Source organism: Rhinopithecus roxellana, chromosome 9, assembly GCF_007565055.1.
Source record: "Rhinopithecus roxellana isolate Shanxi Qingling chromosome 9, ASM756505v1, whole genome shotgun sequence".
NCBI lineage: Eukaryota > Metazoa > Chordata > Mammalia > Primates > Cercopithecidae > Rhinopithecus > Rhinopithecus roxellana.
Genome location: NC_044557.1, coordinates 83,833,431 through 83,856,381, shown reverse-complemented (window position 1 = coordinate 83,856,381; position 22,951 = coordinate 83,833,431). Strand labels below are relative to the sequence as shown.

The 22,951-nt window shown below is 37.1% G+C and overlaps 1 protein-coding gene across 1 annotated transcript; it reads left to right on the top strand.

Annotated features, from left to right (window-relative positions):
- Positions 1-14,367: 14,367 nt before the first annotated feature.
- On the top strand, positions 14,368-15,404 carry LOC104657922 (histone H3.3). The gene has a single exon (XM_010357789.2). It carries the CDS (start codon positions 14,484-14,486, stop codon positions 14,892-14,894), a length of 411 nt encoding a protein of 136 aa, XP_010356091.2. The 5' UTR covers positions 14,368-14,483; the 3' UTR covers positions 14,895-15,404.
- Positions 15,405-22,951: the final 7,547 nt, after the last annotated feature.

Sequence of the window (22,951 nt, the reverse complement as noted above, 5' to 3'; positions counted from 1 at the left end):
TTACAAACAATCCAGTTAAACTCTTAGTTATTTGAAAGTGAATAATTAAATTCTGACTATGGTCTGACTGTTGTGCCAGCAAATACTAAGTCTTATTTTATTTTCTGGTATCCATTAACCAATCCCATTTTCCACACACCCTCCCCCACCCCCACTTTCCAGCCTCTGGTAACCATCCTTCTACTGTCTATGTTCAATTGTTTTGATTTTTAACTCCCACAAATAAGTGAGGACATATGAAGTTTGTCTTTCTGTGTCTGACTTATTTTACTTAACGTAATGACCTCTAGTTCCATCTGTGTTGTTGCAGGTGACAAGATCTCATTCTTTTTTATGGCTGAATAGTACTCCCTTGTGTATATTTACCACATTTTCTTTATCCATTTATCTGTTGATAGACACTTAGGTTGCTCCCAATTCTTTACTATTTTGAATAGTGCGGCAATAAATGGGGAAGTGCAGATATCTCTTAGATATACTGATTTTTCTTTCTTTTGGATATATAACTAGGGGTGGGATTGCTGGATCATATGGTAACTCTATTTTTAGTTTTTTGAGGAACCTCCAAACTGTTCTCCATAGTGGTTGTACTAATTTACAACCCCATCAACAGTGTACAAGGGTTTCCTTTTCTCCACATCCTTGACATTTGCTATTGTCTGTCTTTTGGCTTAAAGCCATTTAACTTGGGTGAGATGATATCTCATTGTAGTTTTTATTTGCATTTTGGAAATAGAGATTTTCTACATATATTAAAAGTAAGAACATTTTCCAGTGATAGATGGTCCTAGTTATAGTCATACCCTTTTCTAGATTTTCTTTGAAATATGCAGTTTCATGAAAAAAGGAAAATTATTTTGAAAGTGAGTTTCACAGATATTTTTCATGGATGCGGTGTATTTCAGGCTGTGTCTTGAAAAATGTCTATATCATACCATAAAATTCAAGTCAATGTGATGTGTGTGTGTGGGTGTGTATATATGGTTTTTTTTTTTTTTTTTTTTTTTTTTTCCTTAAAAAAGTAGGCTCACTTCCCTGAATGCTGTAAAGGGCTAATTTAAACCTCCACAAAAGTGTTTATGCAGATTGTCTTTCTTCTGAGGATTCATTTTAGCAGGTGGTATTTTACACACTAATCATAAAATATGTGCTGAACTGACCCCACCCCTACCCTGCCCTGAAAAGCACAGTTCTTTAAAGGAGTGATTACTTCACTTTGTCCTTAGCTTCTTGTTTTAAGACAGGACATTTCCAGGTATAGAATTCAGGAGAGTAAAAGCATTTTTGGTAAAGTTTAAAGGGATTTTCTCAAAGTATGTGATTTTCTCAAAAGTATGAGTATTTGATTTCTCAATTCTCCAATAATTCTTTTTAAAAAATGTTCAGAGAAGAATTTGGAAAGCTAGAAATTACAATTATCTTTTAGATGAAAGCCTTGTTTTCCTATACAGTAACCTTTTTTTTTTTTTTTTTTTTTGAGATGGAGTCTTGCTCTGTTGCCTGGGCTGGAGGGCAGTGTTGCAATCTCAGCTCACTGCCATCTCCTCCTCCCGGGTTCAAGTGATTCTACAGCCTCAGCCTCCCGAGTAGCTGGGATTACAGGCATGGGCCACCACGTCTGGCTAATTTTTGTAGTTTTTAGTAGAGATGGGGCTTTGCCATGTTGGCCAGGCTGATCTTAAAGTCCTGACCTCAGATGATTTACCCACCTCGGCCTCCGAAAGTACTGGGATTACAGGCGTGAACCACCTCACTCTGCCTCCTATAGGGTGACCTGAGACTGTTCCTCCTTATAGAACAATACACAGATTGCACTGCAAGTCACCGCCAGTAAGACGCCAGGTGTTTTCAGACTTGGTAATACTAGGCATGTGTTTTATACAAATACAAGAATTTCTATTTTGCCTCCTAGAAAAAAACCTGAGTTTAATAAGTAAATGTATAAGTTATACAGGGAAATTATAAACTTCTCTTTGGAATTTTTTGGAAACAGAACAAATAAATTATGTAGTGAAATAATTCTACATTTTACAGACAGTTTTAAATCCTGACTTTAATAATTACTCTCAGGTGGCAGCTGTGATTCACAGATGAACCTGTAGAGTCTAAAGAGAAGGCCATAGTGATTGGGGAAGTTATTTACTCAGTCCTTGCCAAAGTCCCGGTCCCAGTTTGCTTCCTGAAAAGAGTGTCTGAACCAGAGACTATCAATGGATGAGGATGAAAGGAAAAAAATGTAGGGAGATAATATCCCTATGTTTAGAATCTCTCATGGGAGTTTTGTGGGTTGTTTTTAAAGTGTACATGATCATGGATTAAAATCTTTAGATATGAAAGACAAGGAGGTGTGTGGAGAGAATATGTAATATAGAAAAAAATACAGTTAGACAGCTAACCGACTAGCTGTATTGGATCAAACCTCTCTCTGAGAACAACCAAAATAGCTGAACGAAGGGGAAAAAAAAAAGAAAACAATAAATCAGTTGAAGATATCTGAGATCTTGCTGAGGCTGCCAAGATTTGTGAACTGAAGATCCTAGGGAGAAAGGAAGGGCAGAGAGCATCACTTTTCTTTCAGGGCATTTGTAAATTTGAAAGCAGCAGAGAGGTTGAGGAGCTGAGCAGAGATATTGGTTAATCATGGGACTAGAAGAACAAGAATTAGAATTAGAATCTTTCAAGGCTGCATCAGAGTTGTGTGAGTAAACTGGAAACATAAACTCAAAAAAGACAGAAGCTCAGCTTCAAATTTATTCAGTCCTCAAAGGGAAGCAAAACAGAAGAAAGATCAAAGCCAAGGATAGCCTGTCTCTTTCATATCAGTTATCAGAGACGAAGTGACCTCTCTCTTACCCAAGGCCATTCCCTCCTAGGGCTCTGACTTATTTATCCTCTCTCCATCTTGTGTTGTTAGTTATCTTTGCTCTCTCTCTCATGTACCTTATAACCACACCATAAGGCATTTTTACAATCCCAAATTCTTTATTCTTTTGGCATGCATCATGTTGTGAATTCAGAGGGATTTGTTTCTTGCCACACTAATCTTCACAGAAGCCCTTCCTTGAGTAGAATTAACTAGCACATCAACTAGGCATATGGACTTTTTCTGGGCTTCGTTTTATTGTTCCCCAGATGATTTTCATTAACACATTTCAGGCTACTGTAGATTGCTTAGTATGTTAATTAAACACATTAACTTTCTTGTCAAGAATCTTGCTTTTTGATTACTTACCGTTGTGCAAGCCAGGCTACATTGCAGACCCTGCCACAAAAGCCCATGAAACACTGTTGTGTAGGGTCCACCAAATTACACATTTCAGCTAAATGTCTAGCCAAGGGTTAAAAATCAATATTCTGCCTAAGCTGAAGTTGAAGATGAATATCACTTCATGGCATGAGCTTCTGGGAATCAAGAATAAATATTAAATTTTCCACATTTTAACTTTGTCATTAAAAATGCTCATAGTCAAAGTGTATAATTTGATATTATTGTACAACACAATGATTTCCCAGCCTTCTCAGTGGAGGTCAATACACTAAACCTTTGTAATACTAATACAGTAGACTCTCACTTTCAATTCAGATCAAAGGAGGAGCAAGCTATTCTGTTTTGAGCTCTGCCATTGTAAATATTGATGGTGAAATGCACCCTAAGTTGTTAACATTTTCTGGGCAGAATTGCAACATAAAGCATGTAAGGATATTAATTTTTACTCCAAGTCACATTTTAAATGTCTATATTTGAAAGTGAATGTTTAGGTAGTAATACTATACTTTGAATGATATGAAATCCTTATAACTAATATTTTTATGGTGATTAGATAATAATTTTGATGTCTCATCCTTGATCATAAGTTTAGAGTTCCAGAGATGATAAGTAAGTCTTTGACTATTCTTCCAAAGAGCAAGGCTGAATCCCAAAACAAGTTTTATAAAATTTCAAGGTCAAATCAAATTCTGGTACATTCCTGTTGTGGGTAATTTCTTATTGCATAGTATCCATACTCTCAACATCTTCACTGTCATTTACTTTGTTGATCAACATATACAGCACCAAAGGAACTTAAAGTTGCCAAAGCACACAGGCTGAGTCTGTCTCCCATATTCTTCTTATTGGTTAGTTGTTTTATATGAATGATTATAAGATGGCAGTTTTGATAGAAAGACCAGTCCCGCACTACACCGCTGAAAGTGCTCTTGCCAAAGTCACCAATAATTTCTTTAACTGATTCTCAACTGACTTGATCTCTGGGCAGCAAATTTATTAGGTTGGTACAAAAGTGATTGCAATTTTTGCCATTAAAAGTAACAGCAAAAACCACGATTGCTTTTGTACCAACCTAATATAATCTTGATTATTCCCTACTTTGTGAAATATTTTCCCCATTGTTGTTACATTTTTTAAGCTTTCTCAAATTATTCTGCTTTTTCTCAGTTTCTTTTGAATTTCCCTGCTTTCTGCTAATCTCTTGTATATGAATTTTCTTCCAGATTCTAGCCTAGAAAGAATTTTTATTTTTTTGCTTCACATAGCCTATGAGGATTATTTTTTTTCCTACTCACAAATTCAATTATATCATTTCTATCATGATGATTCTCAAATCTATATCTTCAGACAAGATATTTCTCCAGAGCTTCAGATCTAAATTGTTGGTCACCTACTAGATATCACCACATAAAATCCTATAAATGTCCCCCTTTAATGTTCTTTTTATCAGTGAAAATACCACCCTCTACCTAATTATAAAAGCCAAATGCCAAATAATTTTCCATGACTTGCCCTTTTCTCATTTACTTTTTATATGTAATCAGTTATCAAGCCTTGTGTTTCTATTTGATAAAATGGCTCTCTTTTTATTTTTTACTTACCTACCTTCATCTTTTGCTATTATCATAGTTCAGGCAATCATCTTTTGTCTTTAGCCTCAAAATATCTTCCTTTTTGGTCTCCCATATTTTGAATTTATTTATTCCAAACATGTTTCTATTGGAGCCAGAGGAATGGTTCCAAAAATCAAATCAGATCATAGCATTATCCTGATTAAATACCATCCCCCATTACATTTAGAGTAATACTTTAATTGTGGGTTATTTATAAACTGCCTTCATTTAGCCACTCAATCCCATCTTTTTTCCTTCTCTCTTGTTTTCTCTGCTCCAAACATTCTGAAATTTTCTTTCTTTCTCTGAATAAATCGTGAGTATTCTTACCTCTAGGCCTTTGCACAAATAGAAGTTTTGGTGAAGTTTCAAGTTAATGGTTTGTGAATGTAAGACAATTCTATTTTTTTTTTTCAAAAACTGTTGCCAGGTTTGCTTTGTTGAATTCCTTCCCTGCTGGGCAACAAGAAATAAAGTGATATCTCAGTTTGACAAATAACTTTTTATTTACTTCTGATTAAATGTAGTCCTAATTTGGGGTAGTAAAACATTCCTTTTTTAAAAGATTGGGCAGGGCTTCTGTATAGTACATATATATTTCTATTTCTTATGAGAGCACAAATAGCCATGGAGATAACACAGCTGTGACAAAAGGAACCGTATACCCGCCCCCCACCCTTTCAGTTCAGAAGAATGCCAGTGGTTCCAACCCTCCCATACACACATTTTATCTTTAAATTCAAAACAAAAAGCAAATACTTACTAGAAGAAAGCCCCATTCCCACTCGCTAGTCCCTTTTCTTTTTGCCTAAAATGAAAACCTCATGCTCAGAGGTGAAGGTAGAGTTACAGCACACCTGAGGAAAAGTCCACAAGACTTGCGTTGTTAACCAAAAAACCAAACTCAGGGAAATATTTCAAAGAGGTCTTTTGAGTCAATATGAGTGACCCCGGCTTGGGGAAACACAGTCTCAAGGAGTTCTGAGAAAGTGTGCCCAAGGTGGTCAGATAAGAGTTTTGTTTTACACATTTTACAGAGCCCGGAGTTATAGGCAAAAACATAAATCAGTATATGCAAGCTGTACACTGGTTTGGCCCAAAAATGCAGGGTATCTTGGAGCAGGAGCTTGTAAGTCACAGGTGGATTTATAGATTTTTTTAACATGTAAGTGGTGAAAGGAACAAAATTTTGAAAACTGAGAGTTAGCAAAAAGGAATGTTCCAATAAGGATGCTATGTCAGAGCCACAGTATGACCTGTTAACAGGACTGATGGTCAGCAGGTGTATGACTTGATTCTTGCCTTGTATGGTTATAGGTCTTGTCTCAAATTTGGTATCTTTTTTTGCCACAAGGAGTACATTTTGTTTTATGAGTTCTATTTTAACATTAATACTGGTCAGTGGTTGTGCCTAAACTCCAAATGAAAGCGATTATAATGAGGCATATCCAACCTCCCTCCTGTAATGGGTGGGAAGTCAGCTTTTAAGGTTTCTGTGGGGTACTCTTGGCCCCAAGGGGGTCTGTCCAGTTAGTGGGGGACTTAGGATTTTATTTTTGTTTATACATGGATGCTGGCCTCTAGCAGCTATTATTAACCTCTGGACTCCTTGTTAGGTGGAAAAAACCCTCAAATTCCATTGTGTAAGCTGTTGCAGTGAGTTTTCTGTTATTTGTAGTTGAATGCAAGTCTTTATAGGGATAGGAGGTGTTGAGAGGGTTATAGTGAGTTCTGTTGGAGTGTCCCCGATATGGTTTGGCTGTGTCCCCACCCAAATCTCATCTTGAATTTCCACATGTTGTGGGAGGGACCCAGTGGGAGGTAATTGAATCATGGGGGCAGGTCTTTCCCATGCTGTTCTTGTCATAGTGAATATGTCTCATGAGATCTGATGAATTTATAAAGGGGAGTTTCCCTGCACAAGTTTTCTTCTCTTGTCTGCCACCATGTGAGATGTGCCTTTAACCTTCCACCATGACTGTGAGGCCTCCCCAGCCACGTGGAACTGTAAGTTCACTAAACCTCTTTCTTTTGTAAATTGCCCAGTCTCAGATATGTCTTTATCAGGGGCGTGAAAGTGGACTAATACAGTAAATTGGTACCAGTAGAGTGGGGTGCTGCTGAAAAGATACCCAAAAATGTGGAAGTGACATTGGAACTGCTTAACAGGCAGAGGTTGGAACAGTTTGGAGGGTTCAGAGGAAGACAGGAAATGTGGGAAAGTTTGGAACTTCCTAGACACTTGTTGAATGGCTTTGACCAAAATGCTGATAATGATATGGACAACGGAATCCAGACTGAGGCAGTCTCAAATGGAGATGAGGAACTTGTTGGGAAATACAGCAAAGGTGACTCTTGTTATGTTTTAACAAAGAGACTGATAGCATTTTGCTCTTGCCCTAGAGATTTGTGGAACTTTGAACTTGAGAGAGATGATTTAGGGTATTTGGCAGAAGAAATTTCTAAGCAGTAAAGTATTCAAGAGGTGACTTGGGTGCTGTTAAAAGCATTCAGTTTTAAAAGGGAAACAGCATAAAAGGTTGTGAGACCTCCCCAGTCACAGGGAACTGTAAGTTCATTAAACCTCTTTCTTTTGTAAATTGCCCAGTCTCATGTATGTCTTTATCAACAGGGTGAAAATGAACTAATACATCCCCTATTAGTAAACTCTGTGGTGGGAGGGTTGGAACCACTGACATTCTTCTGAACTCAAAGGGTGGGGGGTATATGGTTCCTTTTGTCACAGCTATGAAGTTCTCTCCGTGGCCGTTTGCGCTCTCATAAGAAACAGAAAAACAGCAGCCATCATCATTTGTTATCCTCGTATTACATATATTACATCGTCATAGCGCTGTTCTCTGAGTCAGGACACTCTTCAATCCCTGTTATCCCTTTACTAACCTGCTCACTTTAATTTTCTTAGTTTAGACATCATGTCCTTGAGAAAATATTAGGTGATCCTGTATATTAGTTTCCTAGGGCTTCTGCAACAAATTACAACAAATGTAGTATCTTAAAACAGTGGCAAGTTTATTATCTCACAGCCTAGTGGGCAGAAGTTTGAAATGAAGGTGTTAAAAGCACCATGTTCCTTTTAAAGGCTCTAGGGGAGAATGCTTCCTTTTTTTTTTTTTTTTTTTTTTTTTTCTTGTGGCTTCTGGTATTTCTTGGCTTATGGCAGCCTAACTCCAAATTCTGCCTTCATTTTCACCTGGCCTTCTTCCTTGTCTTTGTGCCATATCTTATTTTATAAGGATGTTAGTCATTGGATTTAGGGCCCACTCTAAATCCAGAATGATCTTATCTTGAGATCCTTAATAAAGGCACATTCACAGGTACCAGGGGTTAGGACTTGGATCTATCTTTGAAGAACACAGCTCATTCCACTGAACCCTCCATGTCTAGATTAAGTGTTTTCACATGTCTCCCATAAACTGCTTATATCCCCAGAGTACCAATTATTATAACATATTTTAAATGCCTTTGTATTTATCTCTATGTCTTTGTTCATTGAAGGCAGGGATTGGGTCTTCACATCCCTCAATGTCTAGCATGGTGCCTGGAACATAGTAGAAAATCAATAAATATCATTAAATGAATGAACTAAAACCAACAAATATTACCACAAATGGGACACATTCCGGGTTAATATAGGGATATAGAAAGTAACATTTTGTTACTTTAAAGCTTGTTACTTTAGGAGCCAAAGACAGAGTTAATCTAAGTGAGAAAATTATTATTTTGCATACAAAAAATTCTGTAATACATATTATGCAAATATAGTTTTCCAAATTAGTTTGGGTGGGAGAAGCTGGATAGAGGGTGAATTGTTCTCCATAATAAAGTAAGAAAGAATTGTCTGTTTGCCAGTTGAGCTCTGAACATTTTAGGTTGGAAGGAAGAGAATGGGAGACAAGTATCTGAGAGAGTGGGTGAGAGATAGTGATAGACCACAGACTAAGGAAAAGAAAGGTCAGTCAGAAATTAAATCCCTGTACAGCATATGACTAAGGGTCTTTGTAAATGTCATAACTAGTTGCTCTCCTTCTATGGCCCTGCCAACTTGCAGTAAAACGTTTCATAAGCAGCTTTCAGTAGTTGGTATTTTAGAAAATGAAATGTGGGCAAGACTATCCACACTTGAGTCACAGCATTGCGTCAAGGTAGATAGCAGCCTCTGTAATAAGATTGAAAAGATTAGATGGTGCACTTAATGTGAGTAGGAATCCAGAATGAGACTTGTCCAGGAGATTGATTAGTAGATCCACAAAGTTCTCCCTAGAATATTGGAGGAAAACTGCACATTTCTAAGCATAAAAGATGAAGGCTTGAGACATTTTGCTTTTGGATTAATGAAAATTAATATCTAGAAAGTTGTATATTAGAGACACATGAATAGCTTAAGTAACAGCTATTTTAACAGCCTGAGGCACCCTTAGGTGAAAATGCAATGAGTATTTTGGCACTATAGATATATAAACCTGATCCAGAAGACAGTTTAGCAGGGACATTGATTCATGCTTTTGACTTTTGAATATCTCCTGTAATATCTATGATGCTCTATGGTGCAATGATTCTAAGATTCTAAGGTTTAATGTGCCAAAGTGTAATTTTGGGGGGAAGGGAGTAGAATTGTTTATATAGATCAACTCTATAAATAGGTCATTGGTGGTGAATGGTTTCAAAAAAATAAGAAAGCGTGTCTTCCCACCTGTTTGAGCAAGCTTTTTGTCTCACATGTTGCCCTAGGTTATGCTCAGATCATGGCATGTCCACTCTTATTGCATTTCTGGCTTTCTCTGGGTCTAAGTTCTATATACATGGATCCTGGGTAGCTATTCCTTCCCACCCTAGCACCATTCTCTATGAGCTTGCTATAAAAAAAGATTCACAGTGTTCTACAAATTCTGGCTGGCATTCAGAGAAGATTTCAAATAAAGCTCCAGATGGAGACACCTACGTGAATCTAGAGGATGAATGACTAAAGAAAACAAGTAAATGTCACCACTACCTTATATGTTAAAAGAATAGAACATGTAAACATGCCAACAAAAGTTCAGTCTCTATACTTTGATGATTCTTTCCCCATCAGAGCCCCTTTGATTATTGCTAAGAGTTTGCATTGCAGACATTTATTAAAGAATCTTAACAATATAAGCAAGATGGACTATTTCCTGCCAGATTTGGGGCCTGATGTTTGCTTTTATTTGGAATTAAATAAAACTAGATTTTTCTTGTTACAGTTTGGTAATGGTTGACTGAAAGCATAAATGAAATATCTCCGTGAGGTCAGGACATTGGTAATTGCTGTATTCTATTGCCTAGAAAATTATCAGAATCATAGTAAGAACTTATAAAGTGTATTTGGAATTAACAAATAGTTCTTATGTAAGCAAGGAAGTTTTTAAATGAGTGATTTGAAAACTATGATCATGCTAAGAAGGAAACACAAAGAGTAAAGTGAGAGCATAATTTGTCAAGGCCACGTAATTTAAAGTGAATTGAAAGTGATGGATGAAGGAGACTTGAACTAAGTGCAAAGGCAGAGAAAAAGCATTATAGGCAGGAGCACATACTGGAAACTCCAAGGGAAGAAAAGACTTCAGGTGTTTTAGAAATGTAAAAGCAGGCTAGCATAGGCAGAGCAGTATGACTGAGAAGAATTACTATGTAAGTTGAGAGGAATAGACAAGCATCGAATGATTTGTGGTTGTGAAGGCTGGGATAAGGAACTTTGAATTATTCTAAGATAAACAGAATATCAATGAAGGGTTTTACACTGGATCTTAGCCAAAAGGCCAAGAAGTGATCACTGAAGGGTTTTAAGCAGGATTATGCCATGATCTGATTTAGGTTTTTGAATATTCTGGCTGCTATATAAAGAAAACATTAGGGGCAGTCATGGTCAACAGTGCTGGGAGGCCAGGCAAGAGAGGTGATTATCACTGAGGCTAGGGTGATGGTAATGAAAATGAAGAAAAGAGAGTGTCATCATGATGAGTTTTGAAAATAACACAGAACCAATTTGTTTATCAATTGGCAACAGAAGAACAAGGTGAAGGAAAGAGAACAATGAAAAATGACTTCTATTTCTTTAACTAGAGCAATTAGTGTTGTCTTCTTTCTAAAATTTATTTTAATTCACAAATAAAAATTATGTATATTTGTGGTATAAAACACAAGGTTTTGAAATATGTATACATCATGGAATGGCTAGAACAAGCTAATTAACATTATCTCACTTACCATTTTTGTTGTGAGAGCACTTAAAATAGACTATAAGCAATTTTGAAATACACAATACATTGTTTATAATTATAGTCACCATATTCTAAAATAGATTCCTTGAACTTGTTCCTCTTGTCAAACTGAAACTTTATATCTTTTGGCCAACATTTCACAAAGCCCTTCCCCTCTGTAGGTACCCCCTCAACCCCCTAGTAACTACTCTTCTACTCTCTGCTCCTATTAGTTCAGTTATTTCTTAGATACTACATATAAGTGAGGTCATACAGCATTTATCTTTCTGTGCCTGGTTTATTTCACTTAACATAATGTCCCTCAGGTTCATCCATTTTCACAAATGACAGGATTCTCTTTTATTTTTTATGGTGAAATGGTATTCCATTATGTGTATGTACCACATTTTCTTTATCCATTCATTTGTTGATGAACTCTTAGGTTGATTCCATATCTTGGCTATTGTGAACAATGCTGCAATGAACTTGGGAGTGCAGATATTTCTTTGGCATGTCGATTTCTCCTCCTTTGGATATATACCCTGTAGTGAGATTGTTCAACCGTATGATAGTTACATTTTTATTTTTTTGAGAAATCGCTATACTGTTTTTGATAATGATATTAATTTACTTTCCTACTAACGGTGTGCAAGGGTTTCTTTTTCACCAAATCCCTGCCAATACTTATTATCCTTTGTCTTTTGATGACAATCATTCTAACAGTTATGAGGTGACATCTCATTGTAGTTTTGAGTTTCTGATGATTAGTTAAAAAGTACCATTTTTTCTCTGTACCCGATGGTCATTTGTATGTCTTGTCTTGAGAAATGTCTATTTTGGTCCGTGAACTTTTCATGGAGTTATTTATTTTCTTACTATTGAGTTGAGTTCCTTATCTATTTTGGATATTAACCTCTTATCAGATGTATGGTTTGCACATATTTTGTCCCAATCCATGAATTTTTCTCTGATTATTTCCTTGGGTGTTCAGAGCCTTTTGATTTAATGTAATCTATTTGTCTGTTTATACTTTTGTTGCCTGCACTTTTGGGGTCATATCCAAAAAAATTATTACCCAAGCCAATTACTGAAAGATTTTTTCCTGTGTTTTCTTCTAGTAGTTTTACAATTTTAGGCTTTAACATTTTGAGTCTTTACTCCATTTTGAGATGACTTTTGTATGTAGTGTGAGATAAGGATCTAGTTTCATTATTCTGAATGTGGATATCCAGTTGTCCCAACCACTATTTATTACTATGTATATACTTGCATCTTTGTGGAACATCAATTGACTAAAACTGTGTAGACTTATTTTTGGGCTCTCCATTCTGTTCCCTTGGTCTATGTATTTGTTTTTATCCTAGTACCATAATGTTTTTATTAATATAGCTTTGAAGTATATTTCAAAGACAAGTAGCATAATGCCTTTAGCTTCGTTCCATTTTTTTTTAAATTTAAGTTATAGGGAACACGTGCCCAATGTGCAAGTTTGATACATAGGTATACATGTGCCATGTTGGTTTGCTGCACCCATCAACTCGTCATTTACATTAGGTATTTCTCCTAATGCTACCCTCCCTCAGCCCCCCACTCCCCGACAAGCCCCAGTGTGTGATGTTCCCCGCCATGGGTCCCAGTGTTCTCAGTGTTCAATTCCCACCTACGAGTGAGAACATGCTGTGTTTGGTTTTCTGTCCTCGTGATAGTTTGCTGAGAATGATGGTTTCCAGCTTCAACTATGTCCCTGCAAAGGACATGAACTCATCCTTGTTTATGGCTGCATGGTATTCCATGGTGTATATGTGCCACATTTTCTTAATCCAGTCTATCATTGATGGACATTTGGGTTGGTTACAAGTCTTCACTATTTTGAATAGTGCCGCAATAAACATACATGTGCATGTGTTTTTATAGTAGCATGATTTATAATCCTTTGGGCATATACCCAGTAATGGAATCGCTGGGTCAAATAGTAATTCTAGTTCTAGATCCTTGAGGAATTGCCACACTGTCTTCCACAGTGGTTGAACTAATTTACACCCCTACCAACAGTGTAAAAGCGTTCCTATTTCTCCACATCCTCTCCAGCATCTGTTGTTTCCTGACTTTTTAATGATTGATATTCTAACTGGCATGAGATGTTATCTCATTGTGGTTTTGATTTGCATTTCTCTGATGACCAGTGATGATGAGCGTTTTTTCATGTGTCTATTGGCTGCATAAATGTCTTCTTTTGAGAAGTGTCTGTTCATATTCTTTGCCCACTTTTTGATGGGATTGTTTGTTTCTTGTAAATGTGCTTAAGTTCTTTGTAGATTCAGATGGGTAGACTGGAAAAATTTTCTACCATTCTGTAAGTTGCCTATTCACACTGATGGTAGTTTTCTACCATTCTGTAAGTTGCCTATTCACACTGATGGTAGTTTCTTTTGCCATGTGGAAGCTCTTTAGTTTAATTAGAACCCATTTGGCTTTTTTGCCATTGCTTTTGGTGTTTTAGTCATGAAGTCCTTGCCCATGCCTATGTCCTGGATGGTATTGCCTAGGTTTTCTTCTAGGGTTTTTATGGTTTTAGATCTAACATTTAAGTCTTTAATCCACGTTGAATTAATTTTTGCATAAGATGTAAGGAAGGGATCCAGTTTCAGCTTTTTGCATATGGCTAGCCAGTTTTCCCAGCACCATTTATTAAATAGGGACTCTTTTCCCCATTTCTTGTTTTTGTCAGATTTGTCAAAGATCAGATGGTTGTAGATGTGTTATTTTTGAGGCCTCTGTTCTGTTCCATTGGTCTATATATCTGTTTTGGTTACTGTAGCCTTGTAGTATAATTTGAAATCAGGTAGCATGATGCCTCCAGCTTTGTTCTTTTTGCTTTGAATTGTCTTGGCAATGCAGGGTCTTCTTTGGTTCCATATGAACTTTAAAGTAGATTTTTCCAATTCTGTGAAGAAAGTCATTGGTAGCTTGATGGGGATGGCACTGAATCTATAAATTACCTTGGGCAGTATGACCATTTTCACAATATTGACTCTTCCTATCCATGAACATGGAATGTTCTTCCATTTGTTTGTATCCTCTTTTATTTCATTGAGCAGTGGTTTGTAGTTCTCCTTGAAGAGGTCCTTTGACATCCCTTGTAAGTTGGATTCCTAGGTATTTTATTCTCTTTGTAGCAATTGTGAATGGGAGTTCACTCATGACTTGGCTGTTTGTCTGTTATTGATATATAGGAATGCTTCATCTTTCAATTGTGTTCGCAGCCGCCGCCGCGCCGCCGTCGCTCTCCAACGCCAGCGCCGCCTTTCGCTCGCCGAGCTCCAGCAGAAGGAGAAGGGGGGTAAGTGAGGAGGTCTCTGTACCATGGCTCGTACAAAGCAGACTGCCCGCAAATCGACCGGTGGTAAAGCACCCAGGAAGCAACTGGCTACAAAAGCCGCTCGCAAGAGTGCGCCCTCTACTGGAGGGGTGAAGAAACCTCATCGCTACAGGCCTGGTACTGTGGCGCTTCGTGAAATTAGACGTTATCAGAAGTCCACTGAACTTCTGATTCGCAAACTTCCCTTCCAGCGTCTGGTGCGAGAAATTGCTCAGGACTTTAAAACAGATCTGCGCTTCCAGAGCGCAGCTATCGGTGCTTTGCAGGAGGCAAGTGAGGCCTATCTGGTTGGCCTTTTTGAAGACACCAACCTGTGTGCTATCCATGCCAAACGTGTAACAATTATGCCAAAAGACATCCAGCTAGCACGCCGCATACGTGGAGAACGTGCTTAAGAATCCACTATGATGGGAAACATTTCATTCTCAAAAAAAAAAAAAAAAAAAAAAATTCTCTTCTTCCTGTTATTGGTAGTTCTGAACGTTAGATATTTTTTTTCCATGGGGTTATGATTGCGAGTGGAAAAATAGGGGGCAGAAATCAGGTATTGGCAGTTTTTCCATTTTCATTTGTGTGTGAATTTTTAATATAAATGCAGAGGCGTAAAGCATTAATGCAAGTTAAAATGTTTCAGTGAACAAGTTTCAGCGGTTCAACTTTATAATAATTATAAATAAACCTGTTAAATTTTTCTGGACAATGCCAGCATTTGGATTTTTTTAAAACAAGTAAATTTCTTATTGACGGCAACTAAATGGTGTTTGTAGCATTTTTATCATACAGTAGATTCCATCCATTCACTATACTTTTCTAACTGAGTTGTCCTACATGCAAGTACATGTTTTTAATGTTGTCTGTCTTCTGTGCTGTTCCTGTAAGTTTGCTATTAAAATACATTAAACTATTAAAAAAAAAAAAAAAAAAGGAATGCTTCTGATTATTGCACATTGATTTTGTATCCTGAGACTTTGCTGAAGTTACTTATCAGCTTAAGGAGATTTTGGGTTGATGATGGGGTTTTCTAAATATACAATCATGTCATCTACAAACAGGGACAATTTGACTTCCTCATTTCCTAATTGAATACCCTTCCTTTATCTTGCCTGACTACCCTGGCCAGAACTTCCAACACTATGTTGAATAGGAGTGGTGAGAGAGGGCAACCTTGTCTTGTGCCAGTTTTCAAAGGGAATGTTTCCAGCTTTTGCCCATTCATTATGATACTGGCTGTGGGTTTGTCATAAATACCTCTTATTTTGAGATACATTCCATCAATACCTAGTTTATTGAGAGCTTTTAGCATGAAGGGCTCTTGAATTTTGTCGAAGGTCTTTCTGCATCAATTGAGGTAAACATGTGGTTTTTGTTATTGGTTCTATTTATGTGATGGATTATGTTTATTGATTTGTGTATGTTGAACCAGTCTTGCATCCCAGGTATGAAGCCAACCTGATTGTGGTGGATGAGCTTTTTGATGTGCTGCTGGATTCGGTTTGCCAGTATTTAATTGAGGATTTTTGTATCGATGTTCATCAGGGATATTGGTCTAAAATTCTCTCTTTTTGTTGTATCTCTGCCAGGCTTTGGTGTTAGGATGATGTTGGCCTCATAAAATGAGTGAGGAAGGATTCCCTCTTTTTCTATTGATTGGAATAGTTTCAGAAGGAATGGTACCAGCTCCTCCTTGTACCTCTGGTAGAATTCAGCTGTGAATCCATCTGGTCCTGGACTTTTTTTGGTTGGTAGGCTATTAATTATTGCCTCAATTTCAGAGCCTGTTATAGGTCTATTCAGAGATTCACCTTCTTCCTGGTTTAGCCTTGGGAGGGTGTATGTTTCCAGGAATTTATCCATTTCCTCTAGATTTTCTAGTTTATTTGCGTGGAGATATTTATAGTATTCTCTGTTAGTAATTTGTATTTCTGTGGGATCGGTGGTGATATTCCCTTTATCTTTTTTTTTGTTGTGTATATTTGATTCTTCTCTCTTCTTTATTAGTCTTGCTAGTGGTCTCTCAGTTTTGTTGATCTTTTCAGACAACCAGCTCCTGGATTCGTTAATTTTTTGAAGGGTTTTTCGTGTCTCTAGCTCTTTCAGTTGTGCTCTGATCTTAGTTATTCCTTGCCTTCTGCTAGCTTTTGAATGTGTTTGCTCTTGATTCTCTAGTTCTTTTGTGATGTTAGGATGTTGATTTCAGATCTTTCCTGCTTTCTCTTGTGGGCATTTAATGCTATAAATTTCCCTCTACACACTGCTTTAATTGTTTCCCAGAGATTCTGGTATGTTGTGTCTTTTTTCTCATTGGTTTCAAGGAACATCTTTATTTCTTTTATTTACCCAGTAGTCACTCAGGAGCAGGTTGTTCAGTTTCCATGTAGTTGTGCGGTTTTGAATGAGTTTCTTAATCCTGAGTTCTAATTTGATTGCACTGTGGTCTTAGAGACAGTTTGTTATGATTTCTGTTCTTTTACATTTGCTGAGGAGTGCTTTACTTCCAACTATGTGATCAATTTTAGAATAAGTGTGATGTGCTGAGAAGAATGTATATTCTGTTGATTTGGGGTGGAGAGTTCTGTAGAGGTCTATTAGGTCTGCTTGGTGCAGAGCTCAGTTCACGTCCTGGATATCCTTGTTAACCTTCCGCCTCATTGATCTGTCTAATATTGACAGTGGTGTGTTAAAGTCTCCCGTTATTATTGTATGGGAATCTAAGTCTCTTCGTAGGTCTCTAAGGACTTGCTTTATGAATCTGGGTGCTCCTGTATTGGGTGCATATATATTTAGGATGGTTAGCTCTTCTTGTTTAATAGATCTCTTTACCATGTATTGGCCTTCTTTGTCTCTTTTGATCTTTGTTGGTTTAAAGTCAGTTTTATCCGAGACTGGGATTGCAACCCCTGTTTTTTTTTTTTTCTTTCCATTTGCTTGGTAGATCTTCCTCCATCCCTTTATTTTGAACCTGTGTGTCTCTGCATGTAAGATGTGTCTCGTGATGGAACTTGACTCTTATCCAATTTGCCAATCTGTGTCTTTTAATTGGGGCATTTAGTCCTTTTACATTTAAGGTTAATATTTTTATGTGTAGATTTGATTCTGTCATTGTGATGTAGCTGGTTATTTTGCCCGTTAGTTGATGCAGTTTCTTCCTAGCATTGATGGTCTTTACAATTTGGCATATTTTTGTAGTGGCTTATACCATTTGTTCCTTTCCATGTTTAGACCTTCCTTCAGGAGCTCTTCTTGTAAGGTATGCCTGGTGGTGACAAAATCTCTCAGCATTTCATTGTCTGTAAAGGATTTTATTTCTCCTTCACTTATGAAGCTTAGTTTGGTTGGATATGAAATTCTGGGTTGAAAATTCTTTTCTTAAAAATGTTGAATATTGACCCCCCACTCTCTTCTGGCTTGTAAGGTTTCTGCCAAGAGATCCACTGTTAGTCTAATGGGCTTCCCTTTATGGATAACCCAACTTTTCTCCCTGGCTGCCCTTAAAATTGTTTCCTTCATTTCAACCTTGGTGAATATGACAATTATGTGTCTTGGGGTTGCCCTTCTTGAGGAGTATCTTTGCATCTTCTCTGTATTTCCTGAATTTGAATGTTTTCCTGCCTTGCTAGCTTGGGGAAGTTCTCCTGGATAATACTCTCAAGAGTGTTTTCCAATTTGGTTCCATTGTCCCTGTCACTTTCAGGAATACCAATCAAACATAGATTTGGTCTTTTCACATAGTCCCATATTTCTTGGAGGCTTTGTTCATTTCTTTTAAATCTTTTTTTCTCTCAACTTGTCTCCTCGCTTTATTTCATTCATTTGATCTTCAATCACTTATATCCTTTCTTCCACTTGATCAAGTCAGCTACTGAAGCTTGTGCATGCATCATAAAGTTCTTGTGCCATGGCTATCAGCTCCCTCAGGTCATTTCAGGTCTTCTCTACACCGCTTATTCTAGTTATCCATTCAGCAAACCTTTTATCAAGGTTTTAGCTTCCTTGTGATGGTTTAGAACATGCTCCTTTAGCTCGGAGAAGTTTGTTATTACCGACCTTCTGAAGCCTACTTCTGTCAACTCGTCAAAGTCATTCTCCATCCAGCTTTGTTCCATTGCTGAAGAAGAGCTGTGATACTTTGGCAGGGAAGAGGCGCTATGGTTTATAGAATTTTCAATTTTTCTACTGTTGTTTCTCCCCATCTCTGTGGTTTTAGTTACCTTTGGTCTTTGATGTTGGTGACCTACAGATGGGGTTTTGGTGTGGATGTCCTTTTTGTTGATGTTGATGTTATTCCTTTCTGTTTGTTAGATTTCCTTCTAAAAGTCAGGTTCCTCAGCTACAGGTCTGTTGGAGTTTGCTGGAGTTCCACTCCAGACCCTGTTTGCCTGGGTTTCACCAGCAGAGGCTGCAGAACAGCAAATATTGAACAGCAAATATTGCTGCCTCATCCTTCCTCTGGAAGCTTCATCCCAGAGGGGCACCTGCCTCAATGAGGTGTCTGTTGGCCCTTACTGGGAGGTGTCTCCCAGTTAGGCTACACAGGGGTCAGGGACCCACTTGAGGAAGCAGTCTGTCTGTTCTCAGAGCTCAAATGCCATGCTTGGAGAAGCACTGCTCTTTTCAGTGCTGTCAGACAGGGACATTTAAGTATGTAGAAGTTTCTGCTGCTTTGTGTTCAGCTATGCCCTGCCCACAGAGGTGGAGTCTACAGAGGCAGTAGGCCTTCCTGAGCTGTGGTGGGCTCCTCCCAGTTCCAGCTTCCCAGACAGTTTGTTTACCTACTCAAGCCTCAGCAATGGCGGATGCCTCTCCCTCTGGCAGGCTTCAGCCTTGCAGGTTGATCTCAGACTGCTGCGCTAGCAGTGAGCAAGGCTCTGTGGGTGTGGAACCCACCGAGCCAGGCACAGGAGAGAATCTCCTGGTCTGCCAGTTGCTAAGACCATGGGAAAAGCTCAGTATTTCAGCAGGAGTGTCCCATTTTCCCAGGTACAGTCTGTCATGGCTTCCCTTGGGTAGGAAAGGGAAATCCACTGACCCCTTGCACTTCCCAGATGAGGCAACGCCCCACCCTGCTTCAGCTCACCCTCCATGGGCTGTACCCAGTGTCCAACCAGTTCCAGGGAGATGAACCATGTACCTCAGTTGGAAATGCCAAAATCACCTGTCTTCTGCATCAATCATGCTGGGAGCTGCAGACCAGAGCTGTTCCTATTTGGACATCTTGGAGCATCTGACTTTGTTCTTTTTGCCAAAGTTTGCTTTAATTCAGTGTTTTTATGGTTCTATATACCTTTTAGAATTGTTTTAGCTAATCTGTGAAAAAGTCATTGGAATTTTAATAGGGATTGCACAGTCTGTAGATAGCTTTGGCAGTATGGACATGTTAAAGAGATTAATACTTCCAATCCATGAACACGGGATGTCACTCAATTTATTTTTGTCTTTTTTCTATTTCTTTTGTGTCTTTTATAGTTTTCAGTGTACAGAGCTTTCACGTCCTTGGCAATATTTATTGCAAAGTATTTTTTTTCTGTACTATTGTAAGCCATGTTATTTTCTTAATTTCTTTTTGGGATAGTTTGTTAGTGTATTGAAATGTTATTGATATTTTATATGTTTATTTTGTGTCCTCAACTTCACTGCATTTGTTTACTAGTTCTAAAACTTTTTTGTGGTCTTTAGGGTTTTCTACATATAAGATCATCTGTATACAGAAAATGTAATGTCTTCCTTTCCAATTTCGATGCATTTTCTTTCTTTCTCTTGCCTAATTGCTCTAGCTAGAACTTCCAGTACTATATTGAATGCAGATAGTGAAAATGATCACCTTTTTTCCTGATCATAGAGGAAAAGCTTTCAACTTTTCACCATTAAGTATAATGTTAGCTGCAGGCATATCATATATAGCCTTTATTGTGTTGAGTTTTGTTGTTTCTATTTATAATTTATTAAAAATCTTTCTCATGAAAGAACGTTAAATTTTTGTCAAATTTTCTGCATCTGTTGAGATTATGCACATTTTGCCCTTCATTCTATTAATGTGGTATATCCCATTTATAGATGTGCATGTGTTGAACCATACTTGCATCATCCCTGGGATAAATCCTACTCGCTCATGGTGAATTATTAAGTTGCTGTTGACTTTAGTTTGTTAGTATTTTGTTGTATTTTTGTATTTATGTTCATCAGGGATATTGGCCTGTAATTTTCTTTTCTTGTGATGTCCTTGTTTGGCTTTGGTATTAGGGTAATGCTGGCCACAAAATAAGTTTGGAAATATTCCCTCTTCAAAATTTTGGAAGAGTTTGAGAAGAATTGGTATTAATTCTTTAAATGTTTGGTAGAGTTCAGCAATAAAGTCATCAGGTCTTTGGCTTTACTTTGATAGGAGACATTTTATTACTCAATCTCCTTAATTACTATTGGTCTGTTCAGATTTTCTATTTTTTTATAATTCAGTATTGATAGTTTATATGTATCTAGGAATTTATTTCCTCTAGGTTATTCAATGTGTTGGCATATAATTGTTCGTAGTAGTCTCTTATGACCCTTTGTATTTCTCTGATATCAGGTGTAATGTTGCCTCTTTAATTTCTGATTTCATTTATTTGAGTCTTCTTTGTTTTTTAGTCCAGATGAAGGTTTGCCAATCTCTTCAAAAAACAATTCTTTGTTTTATTGATCTTTTCTATTGTTTTGCTAGTCTCTGTTTCATTTATTTCTGTTCTGATCTTTATTATTTCTTTCATTTTACAAAGTTTGGGCTTAGTTTTATTTTTCTAGTTCCTTGAGGAATAGTATTAAATTGCTTATATGAGATATTTTTTCTTTTGTTAGGTGAGCCTTTATTGCTGTAAGCTTTCTCTTAAAACTGCTCTTGATGCACTCCATAAGTTTTGCTACATTGTGTTTTCATTTTTGTTTGTCTCAATAAATATTTTATGTTGCTGTTTAAAATCTTCTTTGATGCATTGGTTGTTCAGGAGTATGCTGTTTAATTTCCACATACAGTCATGGGTATGTTATGAGAGAAGTGTCTTTAGGTGATTTTGTCATTGTACAAGCACCATAGAGTGTAGTTATACAAACATGGTTGGTTTAACTTACTACATACATAAGCTATACAATATAGCTTATCACTCCCAGGCTACAAAACTATACAGGACATTACTGTAAGGAATACTCTAGACAATTATAACACAATGGTAAATATTTGTGTATCTAAACATAGAAAAGGCACAATAATACAAAACTACAATCTTTTGAGACTATTATATTTGCAGTCCATCATTGACTGAAATATCATTACATGGTGCGTGACTATATTTGTGAATTTTCCAAAATTCCTCCTTCCATTGACTTCTAATTTTATATCATTGTGGTCAAAAAAGGTACTTTAATTTTCTTACATTTGTTAAGACTTGTTTTGTGGCTGAACATATGATCTATCCTGGAAAATGTTTCCAATGACTTGAGAAGAATACTCTGCAGTATTCTGCCATTGTTGGATGAAATTTTCTGTATGTGTCTATTAGGTTGGATGATCTGTCCATTGTTGAAAGTGGAATATTGAAGTCTCCTATTATTGTATTACAGTCTTTCTCTCCCTTAACATCTATTAGTATTTGCTTTATACATTTATATGCTCCAATGTTGTGTGCATGTATATTTACAGTTTATCAGGAGCATATTATAGTACAGAATGCGATGACTCCTTTCCATTATATAATATCATTCTTGTTCTCATTATACAGTTTTTGACTTAAAGTATATTTTATTTTATGTAAGCATAGCTATTCCTGATCTCTTTTGGTTTCCATTTCCATGGAATACCTTTTTTTTTTTTCATCCATCCACTGTCAGTTTGTGTGTCCTTAAAGCTGAAATGAGTCTCTTATAGGTATAATATAGTTGGGTCTTTTTAAAAAAATCTGTTCAGTCACTCTTTGTCTTTTGAATGGAAATTTTAATTCTTTATATTTGCTATGGTTTGACTATCCCTCCCAACGTCATGTTGAAACATGGCCCTTCATGTGACAGCATTGAGAGATGGGGCTTTTAGGAGGTGATTAGATCATAAGGGCTCTGCCCTTATGAATGAATTAACATGAATGAATGAATTAACCCATTTATAGATTAACAAATTAATGAGTTGATGGATTAATGAGTTATCATGGAAGGGGAAATGGTGGCTATATAAGAACAAGAGGGACCTGATCTAGCAACATGTTAGTATGCTCAGCCCTCTTGTTATGTGATACCTTGTGCCACTTCAGGACTCTTCAGAGTCCCCACCAGCAAGAAGGCTCTCACCAGATATGCCTCCTCAACCCATCTCAATCTCCAGAACTGTAAGAATTCAATTTTATGTCTTCTAAATTATCCAGTTTTAGGTATTCTGTTTTAAGGACAGAAAATGGACTAATACAATATTCAAGGTAATTATTGATCAGTAAGAACT